Below are 15,933 nucleotides of genomic sequence, written 5' to 3' on the forward strand. Positions count from 1 at the left end.
TTCTTTTTAACCATCATCAGTTATAACACATCAGATTCTACTTCAGGTTTTACAGAATTCGTTTTCTCAGTTTCTTTGAAAGTATTCACCAGTAGTTGTTCTGTGCAGAGTATTCATAGAGGCTAATTCTTCAGTAACTTCAAAGTCAGAATTGACGCCTCAAATAAACAAGAACTGAGCAGTATTAGTAATGTCTATCAACTCATCAAGAGTAAAGAACTACTTGGACTGATTACCTTTCTGACTATTGACGGTGCTCCCAATGTTCTCAACTCTGAGCAACTGTCCTTGCCAAAAGGCCAATAGTCCTAGACAAGTTTGCTTTCTCCAGACACATTTCTTAGACTGCTGCTTTCAAACACAATTAACTCACCGACAGTAAATGGTTTTCCTTGCTTGGTTTAACAAGAGTCACTTGGAGACGTACTTTGGTTGTAGCCTCACTTTCATTTTGTGAAGAAATTCTGCCATGAATTTCCAGTTTAAATACCTAATTTTCCTGACAGTTGCTTGCCTGTGAGTTGGAAATACTGCGATGAGTACTTCTTTGAGAAATGTCAAAGTATATTGTACTTCAGCTCAGGTATGGATGCTTTGTCATCTAATTCAATGGCAAAAAAAATTCACACTCTACTGTGCCTTAAAAGCACAGCATGAATGGCCACTTTTCTTGTTTTGGAATGAGGGATACATACTGGTAACAGTAAAATAAAATGTTATAGCTTGGCAATACACATGGCACTCACAATGTTGAGTTATAACTGTGTCACTGTGATTTGTAGTGTGCTGAGCTGCAGTATGAAGTGATGAGAATCATATCCCATCTGTGTTGCAACTACTCAACTCTGCTGTTATACCATGAGGGCAGCCATAGCCAGTATGTAAACAAATGAGTATGGTGTGTTCTAATAAAACTTTATTTATGGACACTGAAATTCAAATTTCATATAATTTTCATGTCACAAAATATTATTCTTTTGATTCTTTTTCAACCATTTAAAAATGTAAGAACCATTCTCAGGTCACTTGCCATACAACAACAGGTGGTGGACCAGATTTGGCCTGCTGGACATAGTCTGCCTATCTCTGATCTAAATAATCTCATTTGTTAGTACTTTTTTTTTTTTTTTTTTTTTTTTTTTTTTATTTATGTTTGGGTTTGTTTGGTCCTCGTTTCTGTGCGAGGGCTTTCTCTAGTTGCAGCGAGCGGGGTCCACTCTTCATCGCGGTGCGCGGGCCTCTCGTTGCGGAGCACAGGCTCCAGACGCGCAGGCTCAGTAGTTGTGGCTCACGGGCCCAGTTGCTCCGTGGCATGTGGGATCTTCCCAGACCGGGGCTCGAACCCGTGACCCCTGCATTGGCAGGCAGATTCTCAACCACTGCGCCACCAGGGAAGCCCTGTTAGTACTTTTATAGTAATAGTGTAGGAGTACTTATATAAAATTTAGCTACACTCTTCAACTAAGGATAACTGTAAAATGATTAGTTCTTTCCTAGTTAGCATGCAATTATCCTACCTTCAGAAACTATTTTCCCAAGAGAAAGACAATATTTAAACATATTTATCTAATAAAATATTAGATATATTTGATGATAAAATTATAATTATAACATAAAAATGTATTTAGTAGACTTATTTAAATTTTAATTTGATAATCCCCAATTTATAAGACAGCTAGGGCAAAATATAAGGGTTCAATACTAAAGTAACTGAATGCTAAAATATAGAAATCATACAAATGATATTTCACTACATAAACGTCTAGTGGGGAGCTGGAGAAAATATTTCCAATTAAGTGATTGAAGCAATTTGTGTTTTTTCTTCCTAAAAGTCTTTATCTGTCCTCTGGCGTTTAATAGGTGGATCTTCATGATTGTCTGTAACAAATCCAGAAAATCTATATTAGGTAAGATACTTAACATTTGAAAATACTTTTAAAAAGCAAGTAATACAGGCATTTTACAGATTTTTAATCTAATTAACTTACACATGAAAGAGTAACATTCCTGCGGATTTATTAGTTTAATGAAGTAGACTTCTACTAGACTGAACAGTAAATCATACTAAAATTTGTAAAATTGTGAGAAAGTAGTCACAATTGGATGGCAAGGGGTCTTGAACTGAAATATCTAACTAGAATGAGTTTAACCTATTTCCAAATTTAAAAAATAATATAAAATATATATGTAGCCCCAGAAAGTTATATGAAAAGTATTACAGCTTACATTTAATTTCCCAGAAATTGCTCACCTCCATTTAGGGTCTGGTTCTTGTAAAGTATAGCAGCAGGAATCCGAAAAGTGATGCATAACATTTCCTTGTTAGGGGCCACATTTCTTACTAGGTGAACTGAACTGCATGCCTCCAAGGAGATGCCTAACACAGTTCCAGCTCGTTGCTGAACATCCTTAGCGGGATTAGCATCTTTGGAAAAGCTGTAACAGTGCACAATGGGAAAAAGCTCACTGCCGCATGGCTGGCCATCTAAGAGTGATTTGAAAGCACTGAGAAACTCAATAGCCTTTGCTGGCAAGTTCATGACAATGTGCACAGCGTGTTTTCTTTCTTTTGACAGTGGTCCCAGCTGCTGCATTAATTCTTCTCTGACTGGTCCTTGGAGGAAGTCTTTCCCATCCAAGTTAAAGACTTTCACCTTTTGGTCCACTTTATTTAATTTACAATTGTGTAGTAACCATTTATGGGATTCAGGATTGAGATCATTGGCAAATACAGTGCAGTTTTTCTTTGCTACTGGAATGGCAAAGGGCCCAACCCCAGCAAAAACATCAAATAGGACATCCCCAGGTTTGAGAAGTTCTGTGATACGGCTGTGTTCTGTGGAGAGACGAGGATTCCAATAGACTTTTGAAAAATCAAATTCGTAAGTGTAGTTGTTCTCTCGAACCTGAAAAAGGTATTATGCTTTTGGTTAAACTGCTTAGTCTTAAGTTCTAGTCACTGATATCGGATGGATGCACTCACAGACATACACACATTTAAATTTAGTATTATTAAGAGCAAAACAGCAGTGCATTTAAAGGCATTTTAATTAGAATTCTGGTGTTTATGCTATACTTGAGGCCACTTAATATCTTGCATTAGAAGTTTTCATGAGAAAAGTTATCTCTTCAAAGCCAAATGGTTCTTTATCTCATCCTAAAGGGCTATAAAGTGGTTCTCCAATCACACTAGGAATTTTTCAGATAGGCCAATTGACTGGCTTAATTATACTCTCTCCTGTCACCTGATAGAAAAATACCCTATACTTTGAAAGAACACACTACACATATCTTCATGGTGGGTAGCTAAGTTGCAGACAGCACTTCCACACAGCAAGCAAGCTTCCCTCCTTAGTTTTCAGTTTGTCGGGGGAGTCACGATAGATGTGTCATATGTCATTGAATTTGGAGGTATTTTACTATGTTTTCAGACAGTTACTTGGACTTTGCAGGTTTCATGTCTATAAATAGAGCCAGTGTATAGAACAAATTATTCCCCTACTTTCTCCTTTCCCAAATCTGAGTTTTCATGGATAAACTAAATACATACAGTGAAGCAATGTTTTGAACAAAATTAAGACTTTGCAGCATTTCTTTGGGGATTATCATAAACATGATAGAAAACAGAAAACAAAACTAAAATTATAGTTGTAGAATGTGACCTCACCCATCATCTTAAGCCCCTTATTTTAATAGATGAAGAATCAAAGGCCAGAAAGTTCCTAAGTTCTATAAATATGATAGAGATATCTTCTGTATTCTCTCTTCATGGACCTTAATTCCAAATTTGTACATATTTTTTTCTTCCTGACCACATCAGATGCTCTGGCCATATTACTAAGGTTCCAGTATTGGAAATGTTTCTTTATGATTCTGCCAACTAAAAGTCTTTCTAGGTATATAACTTGGAACGCTTAAATATGTCTTGGGATGCTTTTTCCGAAATCTCCTTTCTACTCCCCTTTTAAGCTCTTTAGTGTGAATCACAGTTCTAGCTTAAAAAATTAGATTCTAAGTATCCCTCTGGTTTTATCATGCTGTCTTTGATATCTCGCTCCCTTAGTTAAGCATGACTTTCAGCAGATTCACTTTAGGAATCTTTTTACCTCACAATATACACACATACTACTTAAATGTTGCATGAGCTCCTAAAGTTAAACTTAAATGTGATTCTGTTTGGAGCAAAGAAATTATATTGAGTTTTTACATTTATTTGACAGTATAAATATTAGGTATAAAGTATGTCCTTAAGAACAAGCTTTAGTTGACTTAGGAAATCAATCACAAGGCATTTATAAAATTACAGAAGTTTCTCAGAACTTTTAGATGTTCTTTATGAGAAGAATGATACTATCTGTTACCCTAAGGGTCAGTACCAAGAAAATAACACGCACAATGTTCAATCAGGGTATGCCTAACGTTTAGTAGGTCTTCATGTCAGCTGAGATAAGCACTGTTATTACCAAAGGATTCATATTCAAATCTTGCTTGCCATAACAGACCTCATACATTATACACAAGTAGTAGGCACTGGAGGTTTGGTATACAAGGAAAGACCATGCATGCATGGACTCAAGTCAGAAGCCTTGCTCCAAACACTCTGCTCAGCCATTCCTAGTTATTTCATCTGCGTAAAGAGAATATGAATAACAACAACCATTATCTTGTGGGTCTCTTAGGATTTGTTATATTTAAAGCATTTAGCTCAGGACCTAAAATAAGTGTGTAGTAAATGGTATTTTAATATCCTGACACTATTAAATTCTGGAGAAATATTGGCCCAGAATCTTAAAATTATTTTGCATAAGTTCTCTCCTGAGTTTTATAAAGTCCTGTTTGAAAGATATGACTAACACTTTAAGAGTGGCTTTTGTTATTAAAATTATGGAGAGAGTTTAACCTATTTCTTAGCTTGGGTACAAAATTTCACATGATGTTAACATGTAATTATCTAAGGGGCTAAAAAAGGTTTATTATATCCAACACTCCAGAGGATTTGGGGGGTGGAAAATAAGGAAGTGGTTTATACCAGGAATCTGTTCCTACATATTTTAAATTATTTTTTCTTTGAAATAGATTTGTTTTGTTTTTCTTATAAAAGAAATATGTGCTCAGTAGAAAAGTATACAGATGATAACAAAGGTCACCAGTAACTATACCAAGTAAAAATATGCTCACTGTTAATGTTCTGGTGTATACGCATATTTACATACTTAAAATTATCATAGTTAAAATGTAACTACGTTATATATACTATTCTACAACTTATTTTTTGTCACTTAACGTGTCAGTGGACAATTTATTTTAAGTATGGAGCTAAATATAAATAATCTTTAATGATGAAGTATTCCGTTGTATTGTTATACCAAAATGTAATCAATTATCTACTGATGACATTTAGATTGTTTCCATTTCTTTGTTTGTTTTATTTATTATTATAAAAATGATGCAGGGACTTCCCTGGCAGTCCAGTGGTTAACACTCTGTGCTTCCACTACAGGGGGTGGGGGTTTGATCCCTGGTGGGGCACTAAGATCCCACATGCCACGTGGTGCAACCAAAAAAGGAAAAAAAAAAAAAAAAAATGATGCAGAACCTAGTACGTACATCATTACAGTTTTGTCCAATTATATCCTTGAGATAACTTCCTATAAATGGAATGCTAGGTCAAAGGATGTATCTATTCAAAACTGCAATATATTACCATATACTCTTCCTGACTGTATCAAATTTGCACTCCCATCAATAGTATATGTAAATGCTCACATTCTCACATATTCATCAATACTGGGTATTTATTATATATTCTTAATCTTTGTTATCTATTCTGATTTCAAACATTAATCTTGATATACACTATATTAGGAGACAATAAAATACTCCATACCTTGGTCATCATATTCTCCTCTCCAGATAGCACTTCCATTTGGAAATTTCGGTAAGTATTATCAATGTTATTAATTTTATTTACCACTGAGGTGATTCCTGGATTTTTGTCAATCATAACTTGGCCTAAAAGCAGAGAATTCATAATAAATATTGCCGTTTGGTTGCAAAATAAAAGCTAAAACTGCAAGTATGAAATTGATGTGAACTATACTTTCTTTTGGTTTATAGACAAAACCTGCATCTAGAATGTGTAAAGAGGCATGCAATTCTAAAAATTCAACAGATTACTAAAGTTAATGTCTGACAGCCCCCAATGCAAACACACACAAAAAATGTGTGGGTACATTTATAAAAAAAATTTTTGAGAAGTTTTGTTCTACCTAATATTTTTCCATGTCTTTTACTTAGTCTTCTCAAATGTATCAATACAGCAGTAAGCAAACAGGTAGACCATAGGGAACTGGTTAAAAAACAGAAGGAAGAGATGTAAGGACTTTGGGAACAAATGGTCCCAGAAAACACCAGCCTGTCCTCATTGGCCTCAAACCAAATGTTTGCTTGATTCTGTATTTGAAACAGGTACTTCCACTTTGGAAACACATACCAGCAAAATAATGTTTTCAAATAAAAGAAACATAGATTCTTTAGAGTTTTATCTAAATAAAATGTCCATTTACTTAAATTGTTCTTTATGTCAAATATTTGCCAGAGCAGAAAAAGCTACAAGGATAAAGTACACCAGCAATGGTATACTGATGCCCTATAATCAAAGTCTACAGTTTTGTCAGCACTTTAAAAATTTATAAGAACCTATACACTGATTGGTTCAAGATGGCGGAATAGAAGGATGTGCTCTCACTCCCTCTTGTGAGAACACTGGAATCACAAATAACTGCTGAACAATCATCGACAGAAAGACACTAGAACTCACCAAAAATGATACGCCACATCCAAAGACAAAGGAGAAGCCACAATGAGATGGTAGCAGGGGTGCAATCACAATAAAATCAAATCCCGTAACTCCTGGGTGGGTGACTCACAAACTAGAGAACACTTATACAACAGAAGTCCACCCACTGGAGTGAAGGTTCTGAGCCCCACGGCAGGCTTCCGCACCTGGGGGTCTGGCAACAGGAGGAGGAATTCCTAGAGAATCAGACTTTGAAGGCTAGTGGGATTTCATTGCAGGACTTCGACAGGACTGGGGGAACCAGAGACTCCACTCTTGGAGGGCACACACAAAGTAGTGTGTGTATTGGGACCCAGGGGAAGGAGCAGTGACCCCATAGGAGACTGAACCAGACCTACCAGCTAGTGTTGGAGGGTCTCCTGCAGAGGCGGGGGGGAGGGCTGTGGCTCACAGTGGGGACAAGGACACTGGCAGCAGAAGTTCTCGGAAGTACTCCTTGGCGTGAGCCCTCCCAAAGTACGCCATTAGCCCCACCAAAGAGCCCGGGTAGGCTCCAGTGTTGGGTCACCTCAGGCCAAACAACCAACAGGGAGGGAAACCAGCCCCACCCATCAGCAGTCAAGTGGATTAAAGTTTTACTGAGCTCTGCCCACCAGAGCAACAGCCAGTTGTACCCACGACAAGTCCTGCCCATCAGGAAACTTGCACAAGCCTCTTAGATAGCCTCATCCACCAGAAGACAGACAACAGAAGCAAGAACTACAATCCTGCAGCCTGTGGAACAAAAACCACATTCACAGAAAGATAGACAAGATGAAAAGGCAGAGGGCTATGTACCAGATGAAGGAAAAAGATAAGACCCCAGAAAAACCACCAAATGAAGTGGAGATAGGCAACCTTCCAGAAAAAGAATTCAGAATAATGATAGTGAAGATGATCCAGGACCTCGGAAAAAGAATGGAGGCAAAGATCGAGAAGAAGCAAGACATGTTTAACAAAGACCTAGATGAATTAAAGAACAAACAGAGATAAACAATACAATAACTGAAACGAAAACTACACTAGAAGGAATCAATAGCAGAATAAATGAGGCAGAAGAATGGATAAGTCACCTGGAAGACAGAATGGTGGAATTCACTGCTGCGGAATAGAATAAAGAAAAAAGAATGAAAAGAAATGAAGACAGCCTAAGAGACGTCTGGGACAACATTAAACGCAACAACATTTGCATTATAGGGGTCCCAGAAGGAGAAGAGGGAGAGAAAGGACCCGAGGAAATATTTGAAGAGATTATAGTTGAAAACTTCCCTAACATGGGAAAGGAAATAGCCACCCAAGTCCAGGAAGTGCAGAGAGTCCCATACAGGATAAACTCAAGGAGAAACACACCGAGACACACAGTAATCAAATTGGCAAAAATTAAAGACAAAAATTATTGAGAGCAGCAAGGGAACTCCCATAAGGTTAACAGCTGATTTCTCAGCAGAAACTCTACAAGCCAGAAGGGAGTGGCATGATATACATAAAGTGACAAAAGGGAAGAACCTACAACCAAGATTACTCAACCTGGCAAGAATCTCATTCAGATTCAATGGAGAAATCAAAAGCTTTACAGACAAGTAAAAGCTAAGAGAATTCAGCACCACCAGACCAGCTCTACAACAAATGCTAAAGGAACTTCTTTAAGTGGGAAACAAAAGAGAAGAAAAGGACCTACAAAAACCCAAAACAATTAAGAAAATGGTCATAGGAACATACATATCGATAATTACCTTAAAGCTGAATGGATTAAATGCTCCAAACAAAAGACACAGGCTTGCTAAATGGATACAAAAACAAGGCCCATATATATGCTATCTAAAAGAGACCCACTTCAGACCTAGGGAAACATACAGACTGAAAGTGAGGGGATGGAAAAAGATATTCCATGCAAATGGAAATCAAAAGAAAGCTGGAGTAGCAATACTCATATCAGATATAATAGACTTTAAAATAAAGAATGTTACAAGAGACAAGGAAGGACACTACATAATGATCAAGGGATCAATCCAAGAAGAAGATATAATAATTATAAATATATATGCACCCAACATAGGGGCACCTCGATACATAAGGCAACTGCTAACAGTTATAAAAGAGGAAATCGACAGTAACACAATAATAGTGGGGGACTTTAACACCTCACTTACACCAATGAACAGATCTTCCAAACAGAAAATTAATAAGGTACCATAAGCTTTAATGACACAATAGACTACATAGATTTAATTGATATTTATAGGACATTCCATCCAAAAACAGCACATTACACTTTCTTCTCAAGTGCGCACGGAACATTCTCCAGGATAGATCACATCTTGGTTCACAAATGAAGCCTTAGTAAATTTATGAAAATTGAAATCATATCAAGTATCTTTTCTGACCACAACGCTATGAGATTAGAAATGAATTACAGGGAAAAAACGTAAAAAACACAAACACATGAGGGCTAAACAATACGTTACTAAATAACCAAGAGATCATTGAAGAAATCAAAGAGGAAATCAAAATATAACTAGAGACAAATGACAATGAAAACATGATGATCCAAAACCTATGGGATGCAGCAAAAGCAGTTCTAAGAGGGAACTTTATAGCTATACAAGCCTACCTCAAGAAATTAGAAAAATCTCAAATAAACAATCTAACCTTACACCTAAAGGAACTAGAGAAGGAACAAACAAAACCCAAAGTTAGCAGAAGGAAAGAAATCATAAAGATCAGAGAGAAATAAATGAAATAGAAACAAAGAAAACAAAAGCACAGATCAATAAGACTAAAAGTTGGTTCTTTGAGAAGATAAAATTGATAAACCATTAGCCAAATTCATCAAGAAACAGAGGGAGAGGACTCAAATCAGTAAAATTAGAAATGAAAAAGGAGAAGTTACAACAGACACTGCAGAAATACAAAGTATCCTAAGAGACTACTACAGCAACTCTATGCCAATAAAATGGACAACCTGGAAGAAATGGACAAATTCTTAGAAAGGTATAACCTTCCAAGACTGAACCAGGAAGAAATAGAAAGTATTAACAGACCAACCACAAGTAATGAAATTGAAACTGTGATTAAAAATCTTCCAACAAACAAAAGTCCAGGACCAGATGGCTTCACAGGTGAATTCTGTCGAACATTTAGAGAAGAGCTAACACCCATCCTTCTCAAACTCTTCCAAGAATTGCAGAGGAAGGAACACTCCCAAACTCATTCTATGATGCCACCATCACCCTGATACCAAAACAAGACAAAGATACTACAAAAAAAGAAAATTACAGACCAATATCACTGATGAATATAGATGCAAAAATCCTCAACAAAATACTAGCAAACAGAATCCAACAACACATTAAAAGGATCATACAGCATGATCAAGTGGGATTTATCCCAGGGCTGCAAAGATTCTTCAATATATGCAAATCAATCAGTGTGATACACCATATTAACAAATTGAAGAATAAAAACCATATGATCATCTCAATAGATGCAGGAAAAGCTTTTGACAAAATTCAACATCCATTTATGATAAACTCTTCAGAAAGTGGGCATATAGGGAACCTACCTCAACATAATAAAGGCCATATATGACAAACCCACAGCAAACATCATTCTGAACGGTGAAAAACTGAAAGCATTTCCTCTAAGATCAGGAACAAGACAAGGATGTCCACTCTCACCACTATCATTCAACATAGTTTTGGAAGTCCTAGGCACAGCAATCAGAGGAGAAAAAGAAATAAAAGGAATACAAATTGGAAAAGAAGAAGTAAAACTGTCACTGTTTGCAGATGACATGATACTATACACAGAGAATCCTAAAGATGCCACCAGAAAACTACTAGAGCTAATTAATGAACTTGGTAAAGTTGCAGGATACAAAATTAATGCACAGAAATCTCTTGCATTCCTATATACTAATGATGAAAAATCTGAAAGAGAAATTAAGGAAACACTCCCATTTACCATTGCAACAAAAATAATAAAATATTTGGGAATAAACCTACCTAGGGAGACAAAAGACCTGTATGTAGAAAACTATAAGACACTGATGAAAGAAATTAAAGATGATACCAACAGATGGAGAGATATACCATGTTCTTGGATTGGAAGAATCAATATTGTGAAAATGACTATACTACCCAAAGCAATCTACAGGTTCAATGCAATCCCTATCAAATTACCAATGGCATTTTTTACAGAACTAGAACAAAAAATCTTAAAATTTGTATGGAGACAGAAAAGACCCCAAATAGCCAAAGCGGTCTTGAGGGAAAGAAGAGGAGCTGGAGGTATCAGACTCCCTGACTTCAGACTATACTACAAAGCTACAGTAATCAAGACAATATGGTACTGGCACAAAAACAGAAATACAGATCAATGGAACAAGATAGAAAGCCCAGAGATAAACCTGTGCACCGATGGTCGACTAATCTACAAGGGAGGCAAGGATATACAATGGAGAAAAGACAGTCTCTTCAATAAGTGGCGCTGGGAAAACTGGACAGCTACATGTAGAAGATTGAAATTAGAACACTCCCTAACACCATACACAAAAATAAACTCAAAATGGATTAGAGACCTAAATGTAAGACCAGACACTATAAAACTCTTAGAGGAAAACATAGGAAGAACACTCTTTGACATAAATCACAGCAAGATCTTTTTTGATCCATCTCTTAGAGTAATGGAAATAAAAACAGAAATAAACAAATGCAACCTAATGAAATTTAAAAGCTTTTGCACAGCAAAGGAAACCATAAACGAGACGAAAAGACAACCCTCAGAATGGGAGAAAATATTTGCAAACGAATCAACGGACAAAGGATTAATCTCCAAAATATATAAACAGCTCATGCAGCTCAATATTAAAAAAACAAACAACCCAATCCAAAAATGGGCAGAAGACCTAAATAGACATTTCTCCAAAGAAGACATACAGATGGCCAAGAAGTACATGAATAGCTGCTCAACATCACTATTAGAGAAATGCAAATCAAAAGTACAATGAGGTATCACCTCACACCAGTTAGAATGGGCATCATCCGAAAATCTACAAACAACAAATGCTGGAGAGGGTGTGGAGAAAAGGGAACCCTCTTGCACTGTTGGTGGGAATGTAAATTGATACAGCTACTATGGAGAACAGTATGGAGGTTCCTTATAAAACTGAAAATAGAATTACCATACTGGGCATATATCCAGAGAAAACCACAATTCAAAAAGACACATGCACCCCAATGTTCATTGCAGCACTATTTACAGTAGCCAGGTCATGGAAGCAACCTATATGCCCATCGACAGACAAATGGATAAAGAAGGTGTGGTACATATATACAATGGAATATTTGTCATAAAAAGGAATGAAATTGGGTCATTTGTAGAGACGTCGATGGACCTAGAGTCTGTCATACATAGTGAAGTAAGTCAGAAAGAGAAAAACAAATATCGTATATTAATGCATATATGTGGAACCTAGAAAAATGGTACAGATGAACCGTTTTGCAGGGCAGAAAGTGAGACACAGATGTAGAGAACAAACGTATGGACACCAAGGGGGGAAAGCGGCAGGGGGTGGTGGGGGTAGTGGTATCAATTGGGAGATTGGGATTGACATGTATACACTGATGTGTATAAAATGGATGACTAATAAGAACTTGCTATATAAAAAAATAAATTAAATTAAATTAAAAAAAAAGAATCTGTACACTATCTCATTGTATAAGGAAAGATAACTTGATCTGTAAGTTAGTATAAAGTACTCCATAATACAAATATGCTTAAATACAACCAGAATTTGTCCAAGTTCTCTCTGGTAGTTAAATACCTGATTTTGAATATGATAAAGTCAATAAACTCTTGTCAATAGCTGTTCTTATCTTGTTCTGCTTCAGGTATCAGAACTCAATTTTTAAGGTACAGAAGTTAGTTTGAAATGAATGAAATAAAAAAAATATTCTGAAGGTCTACAGTAATAGCTTTAGAATTACCACTGTATGAAAATATTTCACTTTTAATCTATGAGTGCCCCTTTATGAAAGAGAGTTTATAAAATAAGAGTGCTAAAAGGAATGTTGAGTTAGGATAGGCAATGACTCATAGGAAAGCCTATACTTGACATTTGCACCTGGTCATAATTATAAGGATCTGCTTAAGTATTTATTATGTTATCACTATGCATTATCAGCTCCTTTCATCAGTAAAAACAAAGGAAATGCATAATAGCATAGCTCTGAAATCCTACCCATGCAAAACACTGAGCACTACATTTTAAAACTGAAAATAATTCTCAGAAGTTCTGACAATTACTCTACATTAAAAAAAATTAATCTGGAGAATGCATGGACATTAAATATTTATATAAGAACAAGTGCGATTTTGATTAGTCTTCTAGTTCTTTCTTATCCCAAAGCATAAAAGACCCACGCTTCAACTTTGGGCTACAGAGGTAAGAGAGATACACAGCAGTGTTTCTAAAAGGCTAGGAACACTAAAAAAGTATGGTGCCTGACATACAGAAGAGGCTCAGGTAACTGAATCAATGAAAGCATGACTAAACAGTGTCTTGCCCTTCTGACTATGAAACACTCACGAAACCTAGCATTCAACATAGTCCTGAAGGACTAACAAGTCCTGTATACCAAAATAATAAACTGCCAAAGAGTTCTACAAAAGCAAGTGATTCAAGTTTATGCTTACGTATTGTGTACACAAAAGCTTGAATTGATATTTAGAGATTGCTATGACTCTGGGAAGAGTATTCCAAAATGGCCCTCAAAAGAAAGAATATGTTGCTTAAGATCCAGCTTCAAATTAAAATAAAATGTCCTGATTCTGTAATTCAGCATTAAAAAAAAATTTTTTTAACAAAAATTAGAACTTGCTAATTGCTTTCTAATATGTGAATATTACTGAGACATACCTACCAATTAAATGCTTGTAAGGCAGTTGATGATCTCGAAGGTTCAGGTGGGCAATATGTCCAACTCTGCTAAACCCTGAAGTCACATCTTGACCTTCAGGAAGCACAGCTTTCAAGATTTCTTCTGACTTAAAGTTTTCATAAGTTAGTTCCAAGTTATATTTAGATATCTGTGGATTGACATTCAGCTGCTTTAAAATACTGAGTTCTCCCTTCTCAAAGGAATCATCAGTAAACATTTTATAGGGATCCAACATAATTAGTCTACTTTCTTCATCTTCTGGATCTTCAATCACACGTTTTATGCCTGGGCGCTGCAGTGCTGCCCTTTTAAGGGATCGCATCAATTTATTGACTATTTCTTTCCTCACTTTAAGCACCGGGATGGTGACTGTCTTTTTAAAAGCTGTTCTATCAAGTTCTGTCATTCCTCGAACATCAGAGGGGGGTGAAAACAATTCAGAGTCTCTCTGATTTGTTTCTATTTCAGGCATGGTTGAGAATCTTTTTCTTTGATCCAACAAGAAAATACCAGGTGTTCTGCTAAGCTTCTGTATCAGTGATGCCCAAGCTAGTGGACTCAATGATTCTGCTTCAGTTATTCTACAGCTTTCCACTTTGAGAAGTCTTCTTGAGAATCCAAATGGCCTCCATAAGATCCTAAAAAAAGTATTAATTAAAAGAAATACCATAAAGTTACAAACTAACTTAACATGTTCACAATAGGTCTTGAGGATAAAAATTTTAATTCACTACTGTTTTAAATAGCCTGCTAAATGCTGATAATTAAAACTTTTAGTGGTATGTGAGAAGTATACTATCTTTTCTAGGACAGGATGACTGGAAGATTTGAACCTTCAATCCACCTGCTGCCAGGACTAGGGCTTAGTGATCCATCACCCTCCCTATAGTCAATAAACCTCCCCACCCACAATTTTCTACAGAATATGTTTGGAATTAGAAGGCTGAAGTTTAAGTTAAAGGATCATCTCTAAACGAAATGGTCACTATATTTACGATTTTACCAATGTCAATTTTTTTTTTTTTTTTTTTTTTTTTTTGCGGTACACGGGCCTCTCACTGTTGTGGCCTCTCCCATTGCGGAGCACAGGCTCCAGACGCGCAGGCCCAGCGGCCATGGCTCACGGGCCCAGCCGCTCCGCGGCACGTGGGATCCTCCCGGACCGGGGCACGAACCCGTGTCCCCTGCATCGGCAGGCGGACTCGCAACCACTGCGCCACCAGGGAAGCCCCCCAATGTCAATTTTTAAAAGGATATTCTTATGGATGCTTAATGGGCCAGATGTTGTACTAAATGCTTTATGCACATTGTCAAGGTGTGTGGTATCACATTCTCATCTTGTATACGAGTAAACTAAAGCTCAGAAGTAGGTAAATTGACCCGAAGTCTCGTTGCTGGTAAGTGGCTGAGCGAGGATTAAAATCCAGCGCCTGCGCTCTTAATCTATCTCAATGTCTTCGATGTTTTACTGCCCCAAGTCCTGCCTATAACTAGAGGTTTCAGTATTTTGAGGACGAGAACTTTGCTAAGTGTTATATGCACATCCCAGTAGCAGTATCAGTTATTAATTTTGCCTTCTGGAATACCGAAGAAGTAATTGTCAGAAAAAAGGGCCCTGCCCGGGAACCCTGTAAAGCAACTGTCAAAGTTCACAGTCAGGGTTCAAACTGGGTCTAGAAGTTAACCAGATGTGTGATCTTGGGTAAATTACTTATTGTGAGTCTCGTCTTTCCGCATGTAAAATGTGGCTAAAGGCTCTATCGAAAAGCTTTTGAAAAGATGAAACACTCCTCACTCCGCCGTACTCAGACCTAGGCTCCGCACCAGATGGTGGGTGACCTCGTGACGTTTCCGCGCCCAGAGAGCGCGAGGCGGAGAGCAGCCCCGAGCGGACCCGTACCGCCACCATACCCTCAGCCTCTTCGAACTATCAAGGGCACCGCGGCCGCCATCTCACCAACGTCACCATCTCATTTCTCTGCGTCGCCCAGCAGCTGGCTCCAAGACCAGACCCTCACCTCATGCTCTGGTGCAGCTCGGAAATGGGTCGCCGGCGGGTGGGCGGGCCCTCGATGACACCATCAATGTTCGCCGCCGAGGGGCGAGCGTCATCAGATCACGTCGATTCCTCCTTTCTTCCCGGCCCTGGTGAGG

The 15,933-nt window shown here is 37.4% G+C and overlaps 1 protein-coding gene across 2 annotated transcripts; it reads right to left on the bottom strand.

The window, feature by feature from the left end:
• Window positions 1–1,160: 1,160 nt before the first annotated feature.
• Window positions 1,161–15,930, bottom strand: TRMT5 (tRNA methyltransferase 5). 2 transcript variants are annotated; one of them, XM_032621475.1, is made up of 5 exons: window positions 15,798–15,930; window positions 13,762–14,417; window positions 5,888–6,012; window positions 2,252–2,906; window positions 1,161–1,878 (listed from the first exon to the last, which is right to left on the bottom strand). In XM_032621475.1, exons 1-5 carry the CDS (start codon window positions 15,800–15,802, stop codon window positions 1,826–1,828), a joined length of 1,494 nt encoding a protein of 497 aa, XP_032477366.1. In that variant the 5' UTR covers window positions 15,803–15,930; the 3' UTR covers window positions 1,161–1,825. The 2 variants fall into 2 exon arrangements, with proteins under 2 accessions (XP_032477366.1, XP_032477367.1); XM_032621476.1 differs by having other exon boundaries at window positions 1,296–1,878; window positions 15,737–15,805.
• Between the last annotated feature and the right edge of the window lie 3 nt (window positions 15,931–15,933).

Source organism: Phocoena sinus, chromosome 2, assembly GCF_008692025.1.
Source record: "Phocoena sinus isolate mPhoSin1 chromosome 2, mPhoSin1.pri, whole genome shotgun sequence".
In the NCBI taxonomy this organism is placed as follows: domain Eukaryota; kingdom Metazoa; phylum Chordata; class Mammalia; order Artiodactyla; family Phocoenidae; genus Phocoena; species Phocoena sinus.